General features: G+C 44.7%; 1 protein-coding gene across 8 annotated transcripts in view; it reads right to left on the bottom strand.

Annotated features, from left to right (window-relative positions):
* The window catches only part of PLEKHA7 (pleckstrin homology domain containing A7), a 203,022-nt gene extending 193,784 nt beyond the window's left edge, over window positions 1–9,238 (bottom strand). For 2 of the 8 annotated variants that reach the window (XM_033120329.1, XM_033120330.1), the window contains exons 1-3: window positions 8,770–9,236; window positions 8,572–8,648; window positions 8,426–8,483 (exon numbers count right to left, since the gene is read on the bottom strand). In XM_033120329.1, the coding sequence (XP_032976220.1) occupies window positions 8,426–8,483; window positions 8,572–8,648; window positions 8,770–8,990 (356 nt within the window). In that variant the 5' untranslated portion in view covers window positions 8,991–9,236. Of the gene's footprint in view, window positions 1–8,425; window positions 8,484–8,571; window positions 8,649–8,769 lie in introns of all 8 variants that reach the window. The other 6 variants (XM_033120333.1, XM_033120331.1, XR_004424362.1 and 3 more) reach the window with 5 other exon arrangements.
* Window positions 9,239–26,974: the final 17,736 nt, after the last annotated feature.

The raw sequence follows: 26,974 nt of genomic DNA, 5'->3' as shown, positions 1-26,974 counted from the left end.
ATCATTTCAAACTTACAGAGAAATTGTAAGAATAGCACAAAGAACCTCCAGATGCCCCTCACCCAGACTCACCCGTTGGTAACGTTTTTCCCCATCTGCTCTGTTGCCCATTCCCCTGTATACGCGCACACACACTGAGTTTTTCTCCTCAGCCATTTAAGAGCAAATACCTCAAGGACATCCTTTTAATAACTCTAATGGTTATGCAGTTTTTATGGGTCCAAACCAATTTCCGAGTAGTCCTACAGTTTGCATGCTCCCGACCCAGACAACCCCAGGTCAAGGTCACCAGACTTCTCCTGCAGTAGCAGCTGAATGGGATTAGGATTCAGAATCCACGTCTCCACCCCCATCGCATAGCTGTGTGGACGTACGGAAGAGGAGCTCACATTGGGTGAGCCAGGCACTTGCTAAAAACTTGCCATCAATTAATTCATTTAATTCTCACATTTATCCCCATTTTACTGGGGTAGGAAGTGAGGCTTAAAGGAAGTAGGTAACCTACCAAGGTCAGGGAGGTATGAGTAGTGGGATCCAGGAATCCAGAGTCCTTATCACGGCCTCCTCACACATGCTACCACCACATACACAACCCCTGTGCATTTTTCTGCACCATGAAGTTGCCTGGCTGTGCTTTGGGCTTCCAGAAAAACCCACCCTGCTGCCAGGCCAGCTTCCAGGTGACTGTGAGTAGGCTGGATGCAAGAGAGAGAAGTGGGCTTCCACAGCGCTGTCCAGGCAAAAGACAAACCGGGTTCACGACCGCTGCTGATGTTTTCCTCAAGGCCTGTACGCCCCCATTTGGAGAAGCAGGGCTCAGAGAGGCTAGAAGGCCAATGAGCAGTCTCCCCACACTTCCCTGTCACTTAAGACTGAACAGGGGAATTGGCGCCCCTGGGGACACATGTTTCTGTTTAGGAAAACAGAAGCCATACAACAAACATGGTGCTTCCTGCCAAAGTACTGATCTCAATGGAAGGCATGGGAGGGGATTTTATAATAAGTTAAACCGAGAGTAAAGTCTACATGGATTTTTGGACAGAACCAACATTTGGAGGACGTTTTCTACCATCCAGTCTCCCAGGTGAGTTGGCTTTCACCCTCTTCTGTCATGAGGGCTAAGTCTGAGAAGTTCTGGTCTGAGCCAACATACCCACCCTCTCCTCTGAACCCTGAAAAAGCTGAACTAATACAGCCCGAGGCTCTAGGAAGTCACTTTATCACTCTGAGCCCACCTTTCTACACTAAAAAATGCAATAATTGTGAGCCTCCCACCAGATCATGTTCATGAAGAACTTCGTAAACAAAACATTAACCCCAAACACTTCTCGTTTCAGAAAATTGAAACGTAAATGTTTTGACAGCCATTTAAAACCAGCAGGCACAGAAAACCATATTCCTCCGTGTTTTTCCCTCTGCCAGTATTTACTTACGACATCATGCCAGTTTACTGAGATGCTGCTGTCTTCAGGCTGAACAAAAAGTTCAAACCCAGGCTCTCTTCTGAAGAGGCAGGAAACTGGAGCAGGCACCTCATTCAATCACCAAACGGTTCACATCATGAAGTGCTTTCTTAAGTAAGCTCCTTTTTTCAAAGTCTTCAATTTAGAAGCCCAAAATTTACTCCCAGAAACATTGAGAGAATGGAAAGAGACATCAGTGCACAAGAAACCTACACCGCCCTCTTCATACAAACAGCACTGCAAATTGGGGAAAACACCTCTCCCCACGACCCAACCCCTGTCCTTTCTCTGATAAAAAGAGCCTTGAGAAGCAACTTGCGACCAGTTTCTTAAAGAGGATTTCCTACATCTTTCCTGGGATGGTTTTGAGACCGCAGTACAAATCATGGCTCTTAATCCCTCCTTCAGCTTTCTGCACAACGCCGCTCTTGTTCCTTTTGCACAGAACCTAACATTTTGATCCATGAGCCAGCTTTCACCCTTGATAAAACAACCAGGAAATGAAACGTAAAGTGTGGGATTATGCCAAAACTTGTGAAGCTGGGAGAACCTTTTCTTAACTTGCAACGAGAGATCTCGGAAATTCCCTTCTAAATAGATGTAAGTTGCTAGTTTTCCAGGAATTCTTTGTGGAACTGTTGCTCTCTGCTTCGAAATACAGTTTCTGGGATTACTGTTCCAGAATGATGACAATGAGAAAGAGACAAATAAATGAACCAACAGGTTGGTACTTTACAAGACAGATTTCACTAACATGAAGGTCAACATTTGTCTGGGGAGGAAAACATAGCAGCCAGGACAGACTTCTTCCTGGGGTGGCCTGGAAGACCGTCCCTTGGCTGACAGCATAATTAACCTCAAGAAGGTCACTGGCCTCCTGGGTCATCCAGTATTCAAAGGCTTGCCCGAAGGGCCATCTATACTTGGTGCCTTCGGCCAACTGGGGTCCCCACCTGGACATTCTATCACCTCTGGTTCAGCCTTCACTCCCCACTCCTCCTCGCCCCCTTCAATGTCAGACTGAAAAATGGGTTTGCTGAATAGAAAAACACCCTCTAAATATGTAGCATTATCTATAGAAGGGTAACCGTTTTGGTGGCTGGAAGCCTTGGCTCACGCTGGTCCCCTCTCCCTGCCTCCCTGGGACAGGTTCTTAACCACCCACTCCCGGCCTCCTGGAGCCCCAAGCCCCACCTGGCCTCCCTCCTCCTCACTCCTGTCCAGGGGGCCTGAGCACCAGCATTCTTCCCCTGTGTGGTGTCTCAGGAGCGGAGCGTGGTGGTAGGATTCATTCAGCCTATGAGGTCAATGCCCTGATATCTGCATTTAAAACTTTCTGTTCCACAATATAAAGATAAACCATAAGACTTATTCTAATATATATATACATATATATATATATATGTATATATATATTTTTGTTTGTTTGTTTGTTTCACTCAGAATGACATTAAATGATAAATAAAAGCACCATGACAAGTAGAGGGAAAGACTACAGAAGAAAGAAAAAAGCTTTCATCTTAAATACCTTTAATGACTGTTTTCTTTGGCTTTTTGAACAAACGATCCTGCACTCTCCTTTTGCTCTGGGCCTTGCAAATGATGAAGCGGGTCCTGCCCCTAGGACCTGCTGAGGTCCAAAGGGGTGAGCAGGGGAGAGTCAGCCTTCCTCCAACTCTCGGAAATGCCCTTCCCAAGAGCCTCACTGCCCTCATTTGGGGATGGGCACCCACACAGGATGGCTCTACAAGGCTGCAAAGCTAACACGGAGACACACGCAGCTAGAAGAGACCTTGTGCAATCAGCTGTTTCCCACCAGGACCCTGGAGCCAAATCACAGAGGACCAAGAGTCCTGGCAACCAGGGAGGGAGGACGGCCTGTTCCAATGGCCAACAGAGGTCCCACTGCCCAGATGCAGAGCATGAGACTATCAGGTAAAGAAGCCAGAGGCTGGGTTCCCGCTTTGGGTGCTTTTTGTTGACAGCAAGTGACTACATCCAAGAAGCCTGGGCTCCAGGCACCAGCCTTGACACGCACGGTTCCCGGCTGCTTTGCTTCTTTCACCTTGCCTGGTCTGCCTCACACTCTGATCTCCTCCCCAACAAAAAAGTTTTGTGAAAAAAAGTTCAAGACCTAAAATACCTACTGAACTCACTGGGTCCTTTAAACACTGCTGTTTCAATAAATACCAAGTGTGTAATCAGTGCCCAGTGCTGGGATGAGTGCCAGTCTCAGAGGTGGGGGCCAGGGAGCAACCCTGGCACAGGCAGCGCAGCCAAGACCCCTCCTCTCTGCCATTCATCCTCCTTATGGACTCAGGGCCTATCCAAAACCTGCTGTAGGGAGAACCCAATGCATGGGGTTCCACAAAACCGCTGAAGACCAGCCCAGTGTAACACTCTAGCTCCCAAGGCCTCTTCTAGAACTTCTCCCTCGTGGGTCTCATGTTTGAAAGACTGTCCGACAAACTGTTTCTACCAAGTAATAATTAACGTCCTCGTTTCTGACTAATCAGACATGGGCCCCACCAATCAGCATGAGATCATGGGCAGCTGCCCTTCCAAGGCGCCTTGATCCCCAACAAAAGCGAAGAAGGGGTTGGCCCCCTGAGCCTTGGGCGGCCTGAGTAGGAGCAGCGGCACGTGGCATGGGGCTCCTGTGGACTGGGGTGGGAGCCCCCACTGCTACGACAGTTACCATATCAGAGACTGAAGACCCACCTTCTAGCTCCAGCTCTAACGCTCCAGCCGAATCACTGAACCTTCATGGACTCGAGCTGCGTCACCTGTAGAACAAGATTAACCCTTGCTCTCTGCTTCTAGGGGCTGTTATAAGGATCAAGGAAGAAAAGGCACCAGAAAAAGGCAACTGCCTTTGCTGTCGGAATGCCCAGGATTATTATGAGTTTCCACGTTGGTAAAATGAGACTAGTAATAGTTCCTATGTCATCAAGTTGTTGTGAGAATTAAATCAGATAATAATTGTAAGACAGTTCCTGGCTTAACCAATGTTACCCTAATAAACCTAATTAACTAAAAAAATAAAGATGATAGAAGACCTATCATCTACAAGATTAAAAAAGAAACAGTTCCTGGCATTTTTCAAGGACTCGAAAAGATGAGGCTATTACATAATTGCTACCACTAGTATTGCTGCCGCTGTTACCGACACGGTTATCACGAGCACTAGTATATCTTGCTTCCTGGCTAAGAGACTCCCAGACAAGTCGAGAACTCGTAGAGTACAGGAAGTCTTCTTAAAGGGGATGTCATCTGAAACTAATATGGGGATATCAGCATCACCTCATCTGGAAATGGGAGAACCGGGAATACATTCCTCATATATGTTATCCCTAGTTAATCCACAATTGAACCCAAACTGCAGAAACCAAAACTAAAATCCACCTGCCTTAGCTCAATGTTTTCCGCTTCAAGAAATGGGCTCTAGAGAGTATTCAAGCATCTGCTAAACATCAGGAGCAACTGAAACATCCTGAAAACCTCACACAACTTACCAATCCAAGGATCCACTGGGGAAAATAAAATCAGCTTTGCCGATGCTTTGTCCCTCTAACTGAGCCATATTAGAGAACCCCCCGCCACACACACACACACACACACAAAAAAAAAAAAAAAAAAAAAAACGCCACAAAATTCAGAAATGCTCCTGGAAAATCCGAGAAAGCAGACTGACGCAAAACATTTTTTATGCGAGGAAAAGGAGAATAATGACTCCCAAACCCTTAAGTCTCTCAAGAACTTGTCACAGAAGGAGGTAGAAAATAAAATCAGCTGCCAGAGAGTCCCAGCCACCCCACATGGCTTGCCTTCGATGGCAGGGGCACTGTCACACACTGCTTTCCCCTTGGCCTGGGAGGACCCAGCCTAGGTCCAGGGGGTAGGAAACTGGGGCCCGCTGAAGAGTAACCACAAGGGACTTCCATAGAAGAGTCAGCAAAAGAGATGAAGGGCAGGAGACTGTAACAATGGCCCAGGATCCTTACCCTCAAGATTTTGCCTAGAACTGCATGGAAAAGACAGAAACCATCCAACAGGAACACTCACCTCTCCCCTCACCACAGCTGTCGGCCTCCTTGCATCAGCTCTGACACCTGCACCCATCAATGAAGTGCCCTGCTCCCAGCTGACGCCAGTGCGACTGTGCCCTGGGTCTCTTCCCTCACCTCTCAGAAACACGGTGCCAGCAATGATCCCAGCTCGTTCCTGCATCACCTGTTTCTCCCTCTCTACTGGATCATTCCCATCAGAACCAACCATGCTCTGTAATCTCCCATATCTCTCCCTCAAACCCACATCCTTTCCAGTTCTCAACTAATTTCTCGACTCCATATTAAAACTGCCTGAAAGATTCACCCAAACTTACTGTCTCCATTTCCTCACTCTGTATTTTCTCTTAGTCCACCTACTTACACCTACTCCAGCCAGGTTTTGTCCTTTAGGCTTCTGGACCCCTTCATTCTCCCAGGGTTTCTTAGTCCTTCTCAGTCTCCTTTGCTGGATCTGCCTCTTTCCCAACTTCTAAATGCTGCTCTGTCCCAAGGCTTAGGGCACCTATTCTTTTCTGTCTACACTCTCCTCCTAGGTAATTTCATCTAATCCTGTGGCCTTGAATAACACCTAAACAATAACCAACTGTATCTCTGCAGTCCTCTCCCATAACTTCAGATGCACACATCCGACTGGTTAATATACTCACATCTCAACTGTAACATGGCAAAACAATGTCTCACGCTCTCTCCCACCCCAAACGTGCTCCTCGCCCAGCCTTCCCATTTCAATGATGTGCTCAAGCTTCTGGAGTAGTCTTTGTCTCTTCTCTTTCTCCCACAGACTGCATCCCAATCAAGCCCGAATCGGACCACTCCTCTCCATCTCCAGGGCTGCCACCCCCAATCATGCCATCACTGACCCCTCCCTGCCTGGACCACAACAGCCTGCCACAGCCATCCTGCCAGCTACAGGTCCTCACCACAGCCCACTCTACAGCAGATAGAGTGATCTTTCTAAAAAAGCAAGTCAAATTGTTGCTCCTCTGCTTAAAACTCTCCAGTGACATCTCACTGGACTTAGAACAAATTTTAAAAACTCCTAACCTTGGCTCACAAAGCTTCACATTATCTAGCTCTCGCCTATCTGTGACCACTTCTCATGCCACTTTCTCCCTTGTTCACCACATTCCAGCCACACGGGCCTTTCTGCTCCTTGAACTTGAAGCTCTTTCTTGCCTTAAAGCCTTTGCACTGGCTGTTCTCTCTTCCAGAAAAGCTTTGCTACCTCCTCAACACAAGGATGGATCTGTTTTGTCATTCACGTTTTACCTTAAATGTCACCTACTCAGAAACACCCCCACTGACTTCCCAATCCAACTAAGCCACCCAGTTACTTGATATCACATCACCGTATTTCAATTTTCTGCACCGTAGTTACCACTCACTGTCTGATATTAGTCTTGTTTATTACTCATTTTCTGCTCCCTCCCCTGCCCCAGTAGATTGGACCATCTATGAGCACGAGGACTTTGTCTGCCTCACTCACTTCTGTAGGTCCAATACCTAGAATAATGCATGGCACACAGAGAAATCTAGTAAACATTGATGGATGCAGTTATCAGCCAGAGAGGCCCACTGATGGAGAGCTTTCGATGGTCCCAGCCAGCTCGCCAACTTCACACACACACACACACCACAGCAGGACAGCAAGACCACAGCCACAGTCCTATAAATCTCATCCATTAGGATTTCAACCCTCCTGCCAGAGCCAAACGCGGGAGGGAGACTTGGGGATTTCATAGGATCATCTGAGCTTCGAATGTGCTGTTCCACTGCCAGCTGGCAGTGTTTTCAACTCGGTGAAGAAAGAATTTCTGACTCAGCCCCCAAACCTACACTTAGTCATAGTCAGACCACCGTCCAGACCTTTAGCTCGTTTATTCAGTGAACAAACATTTCCCGAGTGCCTTCTCTGTGCCAGGCACTGGGGCAAAGGATGAAAAGCAGTTTCTGACCTCATGGAGCTCACTAGCTGAGCAGGCAGAGGGAGGAACGCTGTTAACACAAGTATACGCCCGGAGTGGGGAAGTCAAGACTATACTAGTGTTAGAGTCTGACCGGCGCCTTCATTTCACTTCTATAGAGCCAGGTCTGGGGTGACCTGACTAGTTCATTTCTACAGACTCGGGTCTGGGAATAAGTTGGCTTGTGGGACAAGGCTCCCGGGCTTTTGCAGAAAAACTATCACTTAACTAAGCGGAGGCAGGAGTGATTGTCCCCGCTCAGCACCAGTTAAACAGCCGCCGAAGAGTTCCAGGAATATTATTGGCTGATAGGTTCCCCTCCCCAGCCCCTCCTCTCCCCGTCAGGCCCGCGCGGTGGAGGGACCGAGTGGGGTGTGTTTCCGACTCTGCACTACCATCCCAGAGAACACGGCCGAGAGGAAAGGCCTCCCCAAACGAGAGTCCCATCGTCTCCTTCTCCCCTCCGTACCCTCCCCACCTCCAGTTCCCAGACCGCGGACGGAACTGCTAATCTACTCTCCTCCCGCCACCCCCCACCCCCGCCCGTCCTGGCCTGGGCACCCGCGCGGCCCGGTGCAACCGGAGACCCCAAAAAGGAGGCGTGTCCCGTCCCTCACACCGACGCCCGAAGCCAGCCAAACTGCCGGGTCCCGGGCGCAATGTGCAGCCCCAGCCCCCGCGGCGGGCCGGATCCCGGACCCCCCCCCCCCGGTTCCCCCACCGGGATGCGGACCCCACCCCACCTCCTGTCTGCAGCCCGCCTGCAGCCCACAACTCGGTACATAAAACCTCACACATCTGCGGCCGCGGCGCCGTGCGCGTCAACTCTTCCCCGCGACCCGCGCGGGAAGAGGGGACGCGCGCGCGGCGGGAATCGGGTGGGACCCCGTGGCACAGGTGTGAGTGCGGCGGCGCCTCGGTCACTCACTTGATGAAGTAGCTGGCGCCCTCCTCCGTGAAGCCTTCCTCCCAGCCGCGGGGCAGGTCTGCGGAAACGCGAGAAAAGTCGGGTGAAACTTGGGCGGTCCAGGCGCGCGCCCCCCAGGTGCTCCACCCCACCGGCCTGGGGCCCACCTGAGCGAATCATGTGGCCGGAGTTGACGGGCTCCCCGGTGCGGGGATGCAGCCAGGTCGTGCAGCGGAGTTGGTCACTGCGGAGAAAGAGGTGCACCTGTTAGCGCCGCCGCCTCCCGGGGGGGCGCCCGCCGGGCCCCGTACCCCTGCCCGGCCCTGCACCACCACCCCCAGCGGCCCCGCATTCCTGCGCCGCACTTGATGAAGAAGACGCGGCCGTCCCGGCACACGCCGTAGGACCAGTGCTCAGGTAAAGTGTCCCGCCCGATCGCCGCCGCCGCCATGTTCGCCGAGCTCGCAGCCGCCGCGGGCGCCGCGGGGCGGGGGAGAGGGGGTGGAGGCGGGGGAGGGGGCGGTGCGGGCGGCGGGCCTGCGGGTTCGGCCTGCGCGGGCCCAGGCGGCACCCAAGGGCGCTCCATCGCTGTGCGGGCTTCTCGGAGCGCGGGCGTGCGGAGTCCCAGCACCGCCGCGGAAGTTCGCCGCCGCACCCGCCGGCCGGAGCGCGGTGGCCGCGGCCTTTGTCCCCGCGCCTTCCCCGCCCCCAGCCCGCCGCGCGCCCCTTTGCCCCTGAGGCGGGAGACCCGGGCGGGGCTGGGGACCCGCTGTCCTGGCGTCTGGGGCAAACTCCGAAAACAAGGTGCACCCCGAATGGTCCAGTAAACCCCACCCGATCCCTACGACAGAACTTATCTCTCCGGAACTGTACTTCTTTCTGAACCATATGAACTTAAACAGGTTACTTCCATATTCCTAGCCTTGGTTTCTTCCTCTGTAAAATAAAGTTAATAATAAATACTACACAGGATTGTTGTGTAGATTAAATGAAGTGGCAATGGTGTGAAATGCTTAACGTAGTAGGTGCTGGCACGTAGTAGGTGCTCTATTCATGCCAAGTCAAGCGTGATTTCATTTTCCCCAGGTTTGCAGCTGGCATGTGAAGTAGAAGGATGCAAGTACTCCCACACAACACACACACACTCACACATGGCTCTGAAGTTGCAGGGATCACAGGCTTCTGCCTTCAATTCCTGTCAAGTGACAGAAGGAGGTACTGAGAGCCAGACTGAATTTCTTCCATCTGTTAGAAGAGCAGAGCCACCAGGTGTGGCGTCTCCTGGGGGCCCTGGAAAGTTACATGGCTGAAGCCTTCTCACATTCAGGTCTCTGCTCTAATCTCAGCTCCTGAGGGATCCCTCTCCCTGAGTCCTCTGTCCACAGGAAACCATTCCCCTCCTTCCCTTCACTGTCTATTCTATTACTCGTGTACACTTAATTGACATTTTTTTTTTTTTTAAGATTTTATTGGGGAAGGGGTACAGGACTGTATTGGGGAACAGTGTGTATTTCCAGGACTTTTTCCAAGTCAAGTTGTCCTTTCAATCTTAGTTGTGGAGGGCTTAGCTCAGCTCCAGGTCCAGCCTTTGTTAGTTTCAGGGGGCGGAGCCCACCATCCCTCTTGCTCCAGGAGCTTGCGGGAGTCCCAGGAGTCCAAGGGCAACCTTGTGGTTGAGTGGTTGAGAGCCCACTGGCCCATGTGGAATCCAATGGGCAGCCTTCAATTTTAGGAGCAGGGAGCTCCAACCGCCTGAGCCACCAGGCCGGCCCCCTTAATTGACATTATCTGTGTTTGTTTATTGCCTTCTTTGTTGTATATTAGCCCTCTGCACCCACTAAAATGTCAGCTGGATGAGAGAAGGGTCCTTGGCCTGTCCCATACACTGCCATGTCCCCAGCTCCTGGAACAGTGCCTGACTCATGTATGCAGTCAATAAATGCTGAATGAGTGTATGAAACACACTCCATACTGACACCCCTGCACAATAAGCGGAGACAGAGAGGAAGCTGGACTCTGGGAGATGTGAGGCCTAGCCTTTGAGGAACATAGGCTATAGTTTGGTGGGATGAGGCTCACATGAAAGTGAGACGTAGGTAATGTGGGCACTAGTTCATCAGAAACGTACCCAGACAGGTGGAATTTGGCTAGACCCTGAAGAACTGCTTAGGTTTGACTGGGAAGAGAGCACTCCAGATGGGGAGGGTAGGAGAGCAAACAGGATTGTGGGCCGGCCGTGGGATGCTGAGGAGACTATAGAGGCACCCTTTCTTGGAAACAGACGGTAGTATTGGGGAAGGAGGCTGATATGAGTTAGAGGGAATTGGTGTGATTGTGGAAGAGAACCCAAAATACTGAGAGGACATCCTTCTTTTGAGGAGGTTCTTGAGCAAATGACAATGGGAAAATAGTGTTTTTATTGTTAAATATTGATTTAAAATAATACATTAAGTGGGCAAAGGTCGTAAACACAGTTCACATAAAAGTAATACAAGTGGCTTTTAAACAAATGAAAAGACATTCAGCCACTTCATAATAGGACAAAGGCAGATTAAAATTAAGGTCAGATACTATGTTTTAGATATCAAACTGGAAAAAAAAAAGCACATTGTAAAGAAAGACATTCTTGTTCATTGTTGGTGGGACTATAAAATGGTTGTCTCCTTGAAGACAATTTGGTAATAGCTGTTAGAATTTAAATACATATACCTTTTGACTATGTATATGTATTTAAATTTGAGCAATTCCACTACTAGAAATTTATCCTACATTAGTGCCCATGCAGGGACACAAAGGCCTGTGTACTAGAATATTCACTACAGCATCGTCAATAGTTACAAGAGACTAGAAACAAAACCTAAATGTTTATCAAAAAAGAACAAGTTTCTAGGGTAGTGGGTATTAATTAGACTTATTGTGGTGACATTTCACAATATATACAAATATTGAATCATTATGTTATATACCTGAAACTAATATAATGTTATATGTCCATTATACCTCAATTTTTAAAAAAGGAACAGGTTAATTATGTCATACTACAATGGGATGGTATGCAGCTGTTAAAAATGAGATAGATCTCTATGTACTGCTATGGAATGGTCTCTAAGATATTAAAGATGCAGAACTGTGTATATGGTATGCTACAATATTAATATATAGGGAGCATCATGGTTGAATAAGATATGCCTTGTTTATGTTCTCCCCCAACAACAATGATTTGGCATCCATCCATGGACAAAAAGTGTTTTGTAGGTGTGTGGGATCCAGCACCATATGCGAAGAAACCTGGGAGGAGTTTTACCCACACATGCATCAGGCGATTGGCATACAGACCTCGGTCCTTCTGTAAACACTGCAGTGGCCCAAGAACTGACTTTAGTCCATCTTGGCTGCAGTGGAGGAGCCCCTGGAAAACATTGTCTTAGATAATTGCACACAGATGAGGGAGTCTTTATGGAAGTCCAGGTTTCCAGCAGAGAAGTTCTAGCACATCATTGGAGCAAAAAATGCAAGTTTGAACACACTGAAGGTGGCAGTTAGTAAAGACTAGAGGAGGTGTCTGCTCTTTCAAATGCGAAGACAGCAACACTAAACTTCAAGGAACATGAAAAAGTAACAAAACATGACACCATCAAAGGATTACACTAATCTTGTAGTAATCAATTCCAAAGAGATGGAGATCTGTGATTTACCTGACAAATAATTCAATATAGCTGTTTAAGGAAACTCAATGAGCTACAAGAAAATACAGAAAGACAATTCATTGAAATCAGAAAAACAATACATGAACAAAATTAGAAGTTTAACAAAGAGAGAAATCATAAAGAAAGAAACAAACATTCTGGAGATGAAGACTACAATGAATGAAATGTAAAATGCAATAGAGAGCATCAACAGCAGAATGGATCAAGCAAAAGAAAGAATCTGTGAGGTAGAAGATAGGAACTTTGAAATTACCCCGTCAGAAGAGAACACAGAAAAAAGAGTGAAGAAACTTTCCACAATCTATGGAATACCACCAAAAGAAATAATTTGTGAATTATTGGAGCTCCAAAGGGAGAAAGGCGTTAGAAAGCTTATTTAAAGAAATGATGGCTGAGAACTTCCCAAATCTGGGGAGAGATGTGGGTATCCAAGATCATGAAGCTCATATGTCACTTAAACTCAAAGAGATCCTCTACAAGACACATTATAATAAAACTGTCAAAAATCAAAGACAAAGAGGGAATTTTAAAAGCAGGAAGACAAAAGAAGCTGGTAACTTACTAGCAACTTGTAAGGCAATCAACATATTTCTCAGCAGAAACCTTACAAGCGAGGAAAAAGTGGGATGATAAAAGTGCTTAAAGGAAAAAACTGCCAATCAGGAGTGCTCTATCTGGCAAAATTATCCTTCAGAAATAAAGACAAGATAAAGAATTTCCCAGGAAAACAAAAGCTAAGGGAGTTCATCACCACTAGATCTGCCTTACAAGATAAGCTGAAAGGAGTTCTTCATGCTGAACTGAAAGGTTGCTAATTAGTAACAGGAAAACATGAAAATATACAACATGCTAGCAAAGGTAGGTACATATACAAATTCAGAATACTCTAATACTATACGGTGGTATGTTAACACAACTCTAGTATAAAGAATAAAAGACAAGAGTATTAAAAAGAATTAACTACAATAATTTGCTAATGAATATACAGTATAAAAAGAAGTCATCTGTGACATCCAAAACAAAAAAGGAGGGGATAAAAAGGTAGAGTTTTTATATGCGATTAAAGTTAAATTGTTATCAGCATAAAATATACTGTTATATCTATAAGATATTTTATGTAAGCCTTGTGGCTACCACAAAGCAAAATCTACAGTAGATTCACAAAAGATAAAGAGAACGGAATAGGGGCCAGCCCGGTGGCTCAGGCGGTTGGAGCTCCATGCTCCTAACACCGAAGGCTGCCGGTTTGATTCCCACATGGGCCAGTGGGCTCTCAACCACAAGGTTGCTAGTTCGATTCCTCGACTCCCACAGGGATTAGTTGCCCCCTGCAACTAAGATTGAACACGGCACCTTAAGCTGAGATGCCGCTGAGCTCCCGGTGGCTCAGTTGATTGGAGCGAGTCCTCTCAACCACAAGGTTGCCGGTTAGACTCCTGCAAGGGATAGTGGGCTGCACCCCCTGCAACTAACGATGGGAACTGGACCTGGAGCTGAGCTGTGCCCTCCACAACTAAGATTGAAAGGACAACAACTTGACTTGGAAAAAGTCCTGGAAGTATACACTGTTCCCCAATAAAGTCCTGTTCCCCTTCCCCAATAAAATCTTTTTTAAAATAAATAAATAAATAATTTCCCCTGGAGTCAAAAAAAAGGGAAGGGAATAAAGCATACCACTATGGAAAACCATCAATTCACAAAGGAAGGCATCAAGAGAGGAGGAAAGGAACAAATGGACTCTAAAACAGCCAGAAAACAATAAGATGCATTAGTAAGTTCTTACCTATCAATAATTACTCTAAATGTAATGTAAGTCAATCAAAAGACATAGAATGGGTGGATGGATAAATGAAACAAGACCCAACTATATGCTGCCTACAAGAAACTCATTTCAACTGTAAGGACATATACAGGCTCAAAGTGAAGGAATAGGGAAAGATAGTCCATGCAAGTGGAAACCAAAAAAGATCAGGGATAGCTATACTTATATCAGACAAAAGAGACTTTAATCCTAAAATGATAACAAGAGACAAAGGTCATTGTGTAATGATAAAGGGTCAATTCATCAAGAAGATAAAACGATCATAAGTATATACTTGTATGCATCCAACTTCAAAGCACCTAAAGATATTAAGCAAATACTAACAGATCTGAAGGGAGAAATAGACAAGAATACAATAATAGTGGGGGACTTTAGTACCACACTTTCAACAACGGATAGGTACTCCAGACAGAAAATAAATAAGGAAATAATAAACTTGAATGACACTTCAGACCAAATGAACATAACGGGCATTTACAGAACATTCCACCCATCAGCAGCGGAATACACATTCTTCTCAAGTGCACATAGAACATTCTCCAGGATAGACAATATGATAGGTCACAAATTTAAGATTAGCAAATTTAAGATTGAAATTACACCAAGTATCTTTTCTGACCACAGTGGTATGAAACTAGAAATCAATAACAGGAGGAAATCTGGCAAATTCACAATATTGTAGAAATTAAATAACATGCTCCTGAACAACTAATGAATCAATCAAAGAAGAAATCAACAGGGAAATTTAAAAAATATCTTGAAAATAGAAACACAATATACCAAAACCTATGGGATTCAGCAAAGCAATTTTAAGAGGGAGGTTTATAGAGATACACGCCTACATTAGGAAAAAAAGAAAGAGCTCAAATAAACAACCTAACTTTACATCTCAAGGAACTAGTAAAAAAAAACAAACAAAAAAAACAAGCCCAAAGTTAGCGGAAGAAAGGAAATAACAAAGATCAGACCAGAAATAAATGAACTAGAGACCAGAAAAACAATGGAAAAGATCAATGAAGCTAAGAGCTGGTTTTTTGAACATAACAAAAATTGACAAGCCTTTAGCTAGACTAAAAAAAAAAAGAGAGACAACTGAAATAAATAAAATCGGAAATGAAAGAGGAGACATTACAACATATCACAGAAATACAAAGAATCATAAGAGACTTTGTATTTTGGCATGAACAATTATATGCCAAAAATTGGATAAACCTAGAAGAAATTCATAAATTTCTATAAACATACAACCTACTAAGACTTAATCATGAAGAAACAGAAAATCCGAACAGACCAATAATAAGTAAGGAGATTGAATCAGTAATCAAAAATCTCCCAACAATGAAAAGCCCAGGACCAGATGGTTTTCCTGGTGAATTCTACCAATCATTTAAAGAAGAATTAACACTAGTCCTTCTCCACTCTTCCAGAAAATTGAACAGAAAGGACCACTCCCATACTCATTTTATAAGGCCAGCATTATTACCCTGATACCCAAACCAGATAAGAACACTACAAGAAAAGCCAACTCCAGGCCAATTTCCTGTATGAGGAAGGGAGCAGGTGACCCTCAAGGGATATGCATGTAAAATTTCTAAAAATACATGCAAAAAAGCATTGTTAGCCTCTGAGAAGGAGACTTGAGTGTCTGGGATGAGAGTGAGACTTACTTTTAGATTTTTTGTTTTGTTTCATATTTTTTAACGTTAAGTGTATATTATTTTTCAATTAAAAAACTCACTTTAAAAAGAGAGATCATGAATTTAAGGAGCTTATTATTAGCACATTGCCCAACGAATAGTAGGCTCAATAAGTAAAAATTCCTTTCTTTTTAGTCATCCACTCAAACATTTGCCATGCCTTTCCTTCCCTCCCCTAACCCAACAGTATCTCCATTTGTGCATTTGATCAATGACTATTAATTTAATGCATATTGCATGCTAGGCACTGTTCTAATAGTATAGCTGCTTGCATGAATCAGACAGTCAGTCCCTCCCTGCCTGCATGGAGCATCTAGTCCCCATCCTCACCTCTGACAATTTTAATTCCTGCCTCCCTAGCTTTACACAGGCCATCAGGCCCCCTACACAAATCTAGAGTAGCTTTCCCATTCCCTTCTTTCAGAACCTGACCTAAATTCTCCATAGAGCCTCTGGACCCCCAGGGATATTCTCCATATTCTCAGCGGACTCATAGGAGCCTTGGGCGACCTTCCTCTGCTGCCCTCTGCTGGGCTCCCTGGGGCTCGCAGTCCCTCCTCCCTAGGGCCTGCCTCTCCCCGCTTAGCGTCTCATCCACCTCTGGTGTGCAGGCTCCAGGGATCTGTGCTCCCAGAACACACTGGCTTTTCCTGGACCCTGTGGCTCAAAGCTGCGATCTGTGTGACCCTGAGTGTGAGCCAGAATGTCCCTGAAGGCCACTGTCTTTGAGAGGCAGTGCTGTTGGGAGAGCAATAATACTGCATGGCAGAGGGGGGAGTTCAGGTGAAATACCTTGCATAGAACTCTTTAATTCTTTCTTTTACTCTTTGTGTTTTTATCTTGTGCCAAAGCAATTTATACTCTTATAGAAACAGCAGAAAACAGAGATTCAAAAGAAAGATTTAGACAACTCCTGTAATGCCACTTCGATCCGGTTCTGCTCACAATTGGAGCAGGAACAGAGGGGAAAGGGCACTAGGCCAGGAGCCAGGAGCTCAAACGCTACCACTGTCCCTTCACTGTGACCCTTCCTTCTCAGAGTCTCAACGTATCCAACACAAAATGAGCACCCCAATAACATGTCCCTTCAGGCTTCCCTCCTCTGTGATTCTAAGTCGGTCGTCCCAAGAAGTCCACTCATCAATTGGGCCCTTAGGCAGTTCCAACATTCAACTACTACAAATATGGAAAAGTGCTAAAACAAATTACAAATAGTCAGGGAGAAAAGACCCCGAAAAGTTATGAAAATGAACAAAAATGCTTTAAAAACTCTTGGAGGGTTGAAAATTGCCTTATTAAAACGCATGACAATAACCAACACTATAGGAAAAATAAAACAGTGACTGGGGAATATTCGTTTTCAAAATGTAAGGCTAATCATGCCACTAGCAATTCAAACCATTTATCCCCTTGGCTCTAAAGAAAAGACAGTTCCATGAAAAAGCCTACAAAGCCCGGCAGGTCTGACCCCTGCCTCCCTCCCTCCCTCCTCCTCAGCCCGTCCCTCCTGCACACTGGCTGTGCTCCCTGCTGCCATGAGGCCTCTGCACAGGCTATGGGCTGTGCCTAGAATGCCCACACCTCTTCCACTTCACTCCCCCTTATTTCAAATAACAGATCGAGAGGCACTTCCTCAGGGAAGCCTTCCCTGCCCCCTTGGAGAGACTCCCCCACCCAGCCATCATTGGCTCTTGTAGCACCAGGCATATCTCCTTTGTAGCACTTGTCACAGTTGGCATCTACATTTGGTGATTATTTGATTAATTCTCTCTCCTCCAAAACCCAGTAGGTTCCATGAGAGCAGAGACCATGGCTGGTTTTGCTCACTATTATATCCCAAACCCTAAAATAGTACGTGATGCATATTCAATAAATATGTATTGTTTGGATGGATGGATGGATGGATGGATGGGACAGGAGAGGAGAGGGCCTAGGCCCATTGTAAGTGTTTAGAGAATGTTGCTGAATGAAGAAGTGGGCAGGTTGGGCAAAGCCCAGAGGATGACTCACATATACACCTGATTTCCAATCTTTGGGTAAGCACAAGGCCACAAAGGAATCTGTTAGGATGGAGGGAAAAGTGATTCAGTCAGAACTGAAAACACTCTGCCCGCTGCCCCAGGGCCTCTCTTCTGAAGGTGCTGGAGACTTGAATAGCTTCCCCTGCTTCCAGAACTTAGCACGGCATGGACAGCAGGGGCTTGGAACCTAACTGGTCCAACCTCCTTCTTTTCCAGGCAAGGATCACCCAGGCAGTGAGACTTGCCAGGGTTAACACAGCCCCCCGGGGGGGGCAGTGCAGGATGGAGAAAACAGGGCTTAGGCACTTACAGACCTGGGTTCCATCCTGACTTGTTATTTGCAGACTCCCTGTTCCGGGCTCTTCCACCGGGGTAGAGGGGACCTAAGTCTCATCACCTGACTGGCTAACTGAACACACCCCCAAATCCCAGTTCACCTTCGTCAGTGACCCTCTTGCCATACACTCGGTCCCATCATACACCCACCTAGGCTGACTACATCTTTCCTTTCCAGCCCCCACCCACTCTTCACCTTGCTTTCAAAGGTCAGAGAACTGTCCTGGTCAGAAAGCAGTCCTTCAGCAGCACTGAGATGTCAGACCCCCAGCTACTTTGAGAAAATGAGAAGATCCCTTGTTTCTCAAATCCAGTGTCCAGCCTCTGTGGCCTCATCTTGGCCTGTGACCTTGGGCATCTTGACATCTATTTTCTAAGAACTTAACATCTATTTTATAAGAGAAAAACCGAGACAAAGGAGTTTAGTAATTTCTGCAGTCATGTCTCTGTAATGCTCCAATGACATTATGGAGGCAAAACAGTTTGTATTCTGTGACTCCCTGATCCTGAGTTAGAGGCAGTGAGAGCTCAGCGTGATTTGTGTAAATAATGAGTTTAGTTGTTTAGGGCTTTACAAGTTACAAAAACCAACCATGATCTTTGAATCTTTGTGAATTTGTTCATAAATAAGTATATTAGTGTAGGCTCTCAAACAAGGTGCCCTCTAGGAAACGTTTGTGCCTCTCCAACGATGGGATTTCAGGCACTACAACCTGTTAGCTGGAGAATTATAGAAGGGGCTCTGCCTGATACCTTCTCAGTCTTCCTTGAAGACCAGCCTTACCCCAATCTTTGAGCCAAAAGCATTGCTGGTGAGGTATGAGGGCCAACGCCGGTGGCCCACGCTGAGATCCCAGAGCAGTCGAAGTGCCCTTTCCCTGGACTGGTAGAGTATGTGCTAGCAGAGCGGGACCCCCCGGGTGACACAGGACCATCGCACACCTCCAGTACAAGACGGTCTCTGTCCCAAGTTCCCCAATGTAGGCATGGCGTCCCCCTTAGGCCCCAAGGCAAACCAGGAGATCCCAACTACAGCCTGTTGCTCCGGGCCCGAGTGGAGAAGGACACAGCCCCAAAGCAGCGGCTCCTCATATGGGCCCCTGAGCCGGCTCACCCTCAGGCACACCGACTACCAGAACCAGAGGACAGCCCCCTCACAGACACAGCACGCTTTCTACTTGTCCCTCCTCTTCATCTCCTGGCCCCTCACCACAGTCCATGAAGTAGGGCTCCATGTTAGACCCAGCAGACGGATGAGGAACTACTACCCAGCAGTAAAAACCAAACCTTTTGAGTGGTGACCTTCCCATCCCTGGAGTTTAAGCCGAAATTGAAGAGCCACCTGTGAGCGATGTTTCCAACCCAAAGCCTACCAGCTGCTAGGTCCTGTGGACTCTGCTTTTCTCTCCACAGGCCCAGGTCCTGTTTGTGCCCACCCAGGCTCTAGAAAGCAACCCCTACCCCCCCCCCGCCCCCACTGGCCCTCGCTAACAGCCAATAGCGCTGGTCCTGTGTCTCCTACAGATAGTCCATCAGCTCAGCCTGGACCTGGGCCCCCTGGGGATTGACCTAACTCCTTTCCCAGACTCTCTCACTGCTACCAAGTTCAAAGCTGAACTGAAATAGTCACTGGTCCTTCACACTGCACTCTCCCACCACCATCATTGCTCATGATCTTCCTTCTACACAGGAGGCTCTATTACTGGGGTGCTCCCCCAACCCCCTTGCCCAACATGTCCTTCAAGATCCAGCTTAACTGCCACTCCTCTGGGAAGCCTTCCCAAATGTTCTGATTTTTCCTTAACACTTTATCTTCACCTCTCTTCTGAAGCTAATTTCTACCTTTTGAGGTTTGTACACTTAATGAATGTGGTCCAGCCACACTAGTCTGTACATCTTTTAAGGTGCAGGGTCAGGTGTGTCATCTTATTAGCATCTGTCCCAGCACCTTGCCCACAAGAGGCACTTAGTGAATGTGTTGAATGAATCAGTGATGAATCCAGACCCTAAGTTGCTGTTCACCGGTATAGAATGCATGTCACAAAAGTGCTCATAAATATTTGCTGAGTGAATGACTGCTTTTAAAATTCTAGACCTCATAGAGACTTTTTAAAGAATTATGTTGGGCAAGAAAGACAAAGAATATAGCAAAACCCCCCTTGCATATATCACCTAGCTTATGAAATAAAGCATTACGAACACAGCTGAAACTCCCTGGGTGCCCCTGCCCCATCCTGCTGCCCACCTCCTTCCCTTGGGAGAGGTACCACCGTCCTACTTTGAGGGTTTGTCGCTCCCAACCTTCTGCTATCTATGTCACTGTGTTTGTAGCCACAGTGACGGGTAATAGTGTAAGAATCAATGTGACTGCAGGTAAGGCTGGGATGCCATGAACCGCTTGGAGCTGAAAGGCAACTCTTATCCTTAGGTTAAGAGAAGGCTAATTTTTTACTCATAGGTAACAAAATTAGAGAGAAACAATATAAAAGAGAACAGTGCCTAAATTCACTTAATTTCTGGAGATTTTAAAATTTGGTTTCGCTAATGGATATCTTCATACATTAGGAATTAGCTAAACCGTTTGTTAATAATTTTTAAGTTGACTTATTACAGGTCTTGTATTATTTGCACTTCTCTTAAAGAAGAAAACAAAACCTGAGGAAGGCTAGCAACAGAGTGTGAAGCTGTCCCAGGAGCTGAAGCGGTGTATCCCCTCCTCTTCCACTTCCTGTTGCAACCAATAAAGGCCGTTCGTATCATAAAAAATAAATAAAAGTTTAAAACCCGAGGAAAAGGCTCGTAAGAGGCATCAAGGTATAGTGATAGACACATCAGACATCCCAGTGGCTTTAGTTTAAGTCTCAAAGTAATTTACCTTTTCTGAGCCTCAATTTCCCCATCTTTAAAATGGAGGTAATTTTTTTAAAAAATTAATACATTTATACCAAACCTCCTTCCAAAAAAATCTGGAGTCAACTTTTTGGGAAGTTGTAAAAATCAAAGAAATAACAAGTATGAGAGTACTTTTGAATCATAAGCTGCAGGTACGGGGTAGATGCAACAGCAATATACGCCACCTAGTAGCAAAAAGGAGTAACTGCACCTAGATACAATTCAAATACTGTGCACACTATATAGAGTGGGGATCGAAATCCAGAGCCTTAAAGGATTACTGGACATTGGGGGAAACCCTCTGACATAAAAGACACACAAACAAAACAGACAGTGTAGAGGTAGAAAAAAATTAAGATTATCATTAAGTATTCAGAGATGAGAAGATATATCTGACAGATTTCTATAAAAAAGAAAATTTCAGGGAAGAAAAATGAGCTCTGACCAGTGGTGAGCTAGATCTGGCTTGTAAGGTCTCGCAGGAGCCAACTGTTAAATTTTCAGGAATTCTTCAAGCCAGTGAAGCACAGGAATTATTAAAACTGAAATTATATAAACTCAAAGCTAAATAAATTATATTCAAAACAAATGTAATACTCAAAATTCATAATTTCCTAATTATTTTATACCATTTTACTATTAACAGTGGTCTTGAAGTAATTTACGTTTATTGTTTCTGTACAGGGGAAACACTATATAATAGTCTGCTACTGAGTAGTCCTTCCCAGCTCCACATTGTAATGCCCCCCGGGTAGCTTGAAATCAGCCATCGTGGGAGTTTTTATACCATAGAAATAAGTAAGCATTGCAAATCAGAGTTGTCTCCTCCCCGCCAGAGAGTTAAATATTTACTAACATACCGACATACATTTCATAACATAGGTACATATATACAACACATACACATACATACACACGTATATACATTTACTAACATGCCACTGGCTCTGGAAAATTAAAAAGATGAAGGTAGACTTGAAAAACTTAGTGAGATTGGAAGATAAAGTTGAAACCTCCCAGAAAGTAGGAAAAAGAGATGGACAAGAGTTGGTAAAAAATGAGAAAAGTGTGGCCGGCCCAGTGGCTCAGGCAGTTAGAGCTCCGTGCTCCTAACACCTAAGGCTGCCGTTTCGATTCCCACATGGGCCAGTGGGCTCTCAACCACAAGGTTGCCAGTTCAACTCCTCGAGTCCCGCAAGGGATGGTGGGCTGTGCCCCCTGCAACTAGAAAATGGCAACTGGACCTGGAGCTGAGCTGCGCCCTCCACAACTAAGACTGAAAGGACAACAACTTGACTTGGAAAAAAGGCCTGGAAGTACACACTGTTCCCCAATAAAGTCCTGTTCCCCTTCCCCAATAAAATCTTTAAAAAAAAAAAATGAGAAAAGTTAAAGGATCAGTCCAGAAAGTCTAACGTGCGAAAGTAATGAGTTCCAGAAAGAGAACACAGCAAATAGTGTGGAAGAAATATTAAAGTAGTAATTCAAGAAAATTTCCCAGAACTTCAAGACAACTTTGAGACTGAAATAGCTCGAGCATCTTGTGGAACAAATGAAAAAAGATAAAACCAAGATATTATTGCCAACTCTCAAAACACCAAACAATAAAGAGATGATCCTAAGAGAATAAAATAATGGAAAAAAAAGCAGGTTACAAAGGATGGGGATCAGAATGACATCTAACTTCCTGACAGCAGGTTTTTTTTTTATGTCTTTTTAAGCTAGAATAATTAGTGATAACAATTTTTTTTTATGTTTTTAAGCTAGAAATAATTAGTGGTAACAATTTTTAGGAAAAATTATTTCCAATCTAGAGTCCATTTCCAAATTCTCTATCTACCAACAGTGAGAATTTAAAAAGTAATTTTTTAAGACCTCAAAATATTTCCATGTGCATTCATTTAACTAATATTTATTGAGAACCTACTATGTGGCAGACATTATTCTAAATACCTCAGTTTTCTAATGTAACCTGTTCCAGAAGAACGTTTGAGTTCTGAAACGTTCGAAAACAGCTGACAGCTAGGCCTCAGGATCTTGCACTCAGTGGAAGCCGTGTGACATGTTCGACTTCTGAGGCGTGTTCGCAAACCAAAGCATTTATTTCTGGGTTTACAGCGTTTGTAAAATGAAATGTTCCTCAACGGAGGAGATGTTCGAAAACTGAGGTACTACTGTACTAGGGATGTTGACAAACTGGATGTAACCAGTTTAACAAGGTCCCCACTCTACCGCGGCTTACTTACAATCTGAAAATATCAACATGTCAGGTAGTACTCAGTACCCTGAAGAACAGAATTGGGGGGATGGAGTGCTGGGGGGAGGGTGCTTTTTTAGACAGGGCTTCTCTGGTGAGGTTACAGCTGGATACCTAAATGAAGGAACAAGCCACATGAGTACCTGGGGAAGATTCTCCCAGGCAGAGGAATTAACGAGGGCAATGACCCTGGAAAGTTTGTGAAGCCAAGTGCAAGTAACTGGTAAGGGTGGTAGGAGATGAACACAGCGGTATCTGGGGGGGAGGGAGGGGGCAGCTACCCTTATATTGATACTTTCCATTTGTTTCTCCAGACCCACTCTCCACCCTGCTCCACTACCTGCGAAACTACTATCAACCACATCACACATTTTAAGGAGTTCCTTTAGAAGACACTGCCCAAATTCCTCAATTGAGTATGACATCTGTTTCCTGCCAGGATCCTGACACCCCCTAGTAGGGCAAGATAAGGATTTTAGATTTTATTCTGAACGAGATGGGAAACCACAGGAGTTGTTTTGTTTTTAATTTTATTGGGGAGCAGTGTGTTTCTCCAGGGCCCACCAGCTCCAAGTTGTTGTCCTTCAATCTAGTTGTGGAGGGTGCAGCTCACTGGCCCATGTGGGAATCGAACTGGCAACCCTGTTGTTCAGAGCTCGTGCTCTAACCAACTGAGCCATCCGGCCGCCCACCACTGGAGTTTTTTGAGCATATGGGACACCATGTGACTTATATTTTAAAAGATCATCCTAGATGCTGATGTAGAAAAGACCTCAGTGGGGTCACAGGTGGAAGTAAGAGGCTTTAACAGTAGTAGAGGTAAGAGGTGACTCAGACTAGGGTGGTTTTGGTGGAGGTGGTTTAAGTGGTCAAATTTGGGATATATCGTTAAGATAGAGCTAAGACGGGGGCGGCTGGTTAGCTCAGTTGGTTACAGCACAGTGCATGTAACACCAAGGTTGTTGGTTCGATCCCCACATGGGCCACTGTGAGCCGCACCCTCCACAACTAGATTGAAAACTACTTGACTTGGAGCTGATGGGTCCTGGAAGGACACACTTAAGTTAAAAAAAAAAAAACGATAGAGCCAAGAAGAATTGGTGATCAAGTGGATACGTGGTGTAAGAGAAAAAAGGCAAGGATGACTCAGGTGTTTGGTCTGAGGATGCTATTTACTGAAATAGATGCCTGGGGAGAAAGCAGGTCTGGGGTGCAAAAACCAAGTTCAGTTTGGGATAAAGTCCAGGTGTTTATTAGCTATCCAATTGCAGGTTGAATAGGTGGATGCACATCTAATGCTCAACCTTAGGTAGTCTGTGCCGGAGGTATGAATTTTAGTGTAGTAACCTTTTGAGGTAGCATTTAGAGCCACACACTAGATGAAATTACCTAGGAGTTGGTATAAACAGAGGAAATGAGGTCCAAGGACTGAGACGCTTTTTTGGGAGCTACTAGACAATGTTTCACCAAAAGGAAGGAGTAAACCAGGAAGGAGGAAGACATAGGATGTGGACATAGGGAATCTGACATTGGAGGCAGAAAGAATCCCCACAGATGTGTAAAGAACATTCCGGAACTAAAGGTCTCAAGAGTAACATGTGAATTGGAGCTAGAGGATGAGGGTCCTGAGAGGGGTATCACCAAGAAAAAAACAAAGTAAGTGAACCTGATTGCAGATATTGAGATTTGATGAATTAGAACACAGAACACTAAGCAGAGGAAAGAACTAACATTTTATGCAAACACATATTTACAGATAGTAAGTATAGAATTACATCAACTATGTATGTAATATTCACAGAAATGTAAACATACTGACTTAACCATAAAATATTATATAATTAAAAGGATTCTAAAAAAATAAATAAATAAAAATAAATAAAAGGATTCTAAGTGAAGAGATATAAACTAAAAATCAAGAAATCATAGTATATTATTTAGGGCAATTCCACTTCTAAGTATACACCGTGTTTCCCTGAAAATAAGACCTAGCCAGACAATCAGCTCTAATGCAATGCATCTTTTGGAGCAAAAATTAATATAAGACCTGGGTCTTATATAAGACGAGGTAATTAATAAATATCTAATCTAATCTAATACCAGGTCTTATATTAATTTTTGCTCCAAAAGATGCGTTAGAGCTGACTGTCCAGCTAGGTCTTATTTTCGGGGGAACAGGGTTATCCAAAAGAATTGAAAACAGGGACTCATGACAAGCACATGTAAATGAATGTTCATAGCAGTACTAAAAATAGCCAAAAAGGTGGAAACCCAAACATCCATAAACAAATGGTATATACGTATGTGGAATATTATTGTGATAAAATGAAGTACTGATATATGCTACAATGTGAATGAATCCCAAAAACATGCTAAGTGAAAGCCAGACATAAAAGGTCACATATTGTATGACTCCACTTGTATGAAGTATCCAGATAGATAAACCCATAGGAACAGAAAGCAGATGAGTGGTTTTTGCCAGGAGCTGAGGGGAGAATGAGGATTTAACTGCTTTATGAGTACAGGGTTTTATTTTGGAGTGATGAAAATATTTTGGAACTAAATAGGAGTGGTGGTTGCACATTATGAATGTACTAAATGTCACTGAATTACTCATTTTGAAATGATGAATTTTGCTATGTGAATTTCACCTCAGTTTTTAGAAATAGCTAAGTTGAAATTGGTCACCCTAGACTTGCAAAAGGGAAGGGTCCACAAGTATTCTAAGTCTTATAAAATGATATAACTTTTAAAGCCACATATATGCGTAAATTTAATGAAAAAATAGTTAAGATGAGGCCGGCCCGGTGGCTCAGGCAGTTGGAGCTTCGTGCTCCGAACTCTAAAGGCTGCCGGTTCGATTCCCACATGGGCCAGTGGGCTCTCAACCACAAGGTTGCCAGTTCGACTGGACTCCCGCCAGGGATGGTGGGCTGTGCCCCTAACAACGGCAACTGGACCTGGAGCTGAGGGGCGCCCTCCACAACTAAGATTGAAAGGACAACTTGACTTGGAAAAAGTCCTGGAAGTACACACTGTTCCCTTCCCCAATAAAATCTTAAAAATAAAAAAATAGTTAAGATGAACACCTGTCACTGAAAGAAACATGATTTTTAAATGACGAGAACAGTTTGAAGGAAATCTTCAAATCCTAGGTGCTCACATATGGGTAGATTTAAACAAATAAGATCCATATGCCGATTCCAACTGTGTCAAAACAGATGTACAAAGAAAAAGTATATGAGAACTTTTGTTTAAAAAAGAATAAATGTCTAAGTCTGGAAGACAGATGAAAGCCATACTATATTAAACAGAAGGGAGCAGAAAAAAATTAAAAATTTTATTAGACTGATCTATCAAAAAAAATTAAGGTAAATCATTAGAAATAGTATCAAGAAATTGTTAAATTTCTATAGCAAAAATACTATAAACCAGATTGAAGTTTGGGAAAAATATTTGTAGCACATGGTAAAGGGTAAATAACACTGTTCCAAGAGAAATTGGAATAGGGCATGAATAGGCAATTTACAAAAAGTAAACATAAGATACTCATCAGTTACCAATGTAAAACAATAAATAAAAAGAGGATCACTGATTCTCATAACAAAGATTTAAATAATTATCTTGGGGTAACTATAAAACAAATTATAATATGTAACATCTATGCAACAAGTATCCTCAACTACAGTGTTTCCCTGAAAATAAGACCTAGCTGGACCATCAGCTCTAATGCATCTTTTTGGAGCAAAAATTAATATAAGACTCAGTATTAGATTAGATATTCTATTAATTAAATTACCTGGTCTTATGTAAGAACTGGTCTTATATTAATTTTTGC

This window comes from Rhinolophus ferrumequinum, chromosome 11, assembly GCF_004115265.2.
Source record: "Rhinolophus ferrumequinum isolate MPI-CBG mRhiFer1 chromosome 11, mRhiFer1_v1.p, whole genome shotgun sequence".
In the NCBI taxonomy this organism is placed as follows: Eukaryota; Metazoa; Chordata; class Mammalia; order Chiroptera; family Rhinolophidae; genus Rhinolophus; species Rhinolophus ferrumequinum.
Note: the sequence above shows the minus strand (reverse complement) of the source record. Positions and strands in the feature narration are given on the sequence as shown.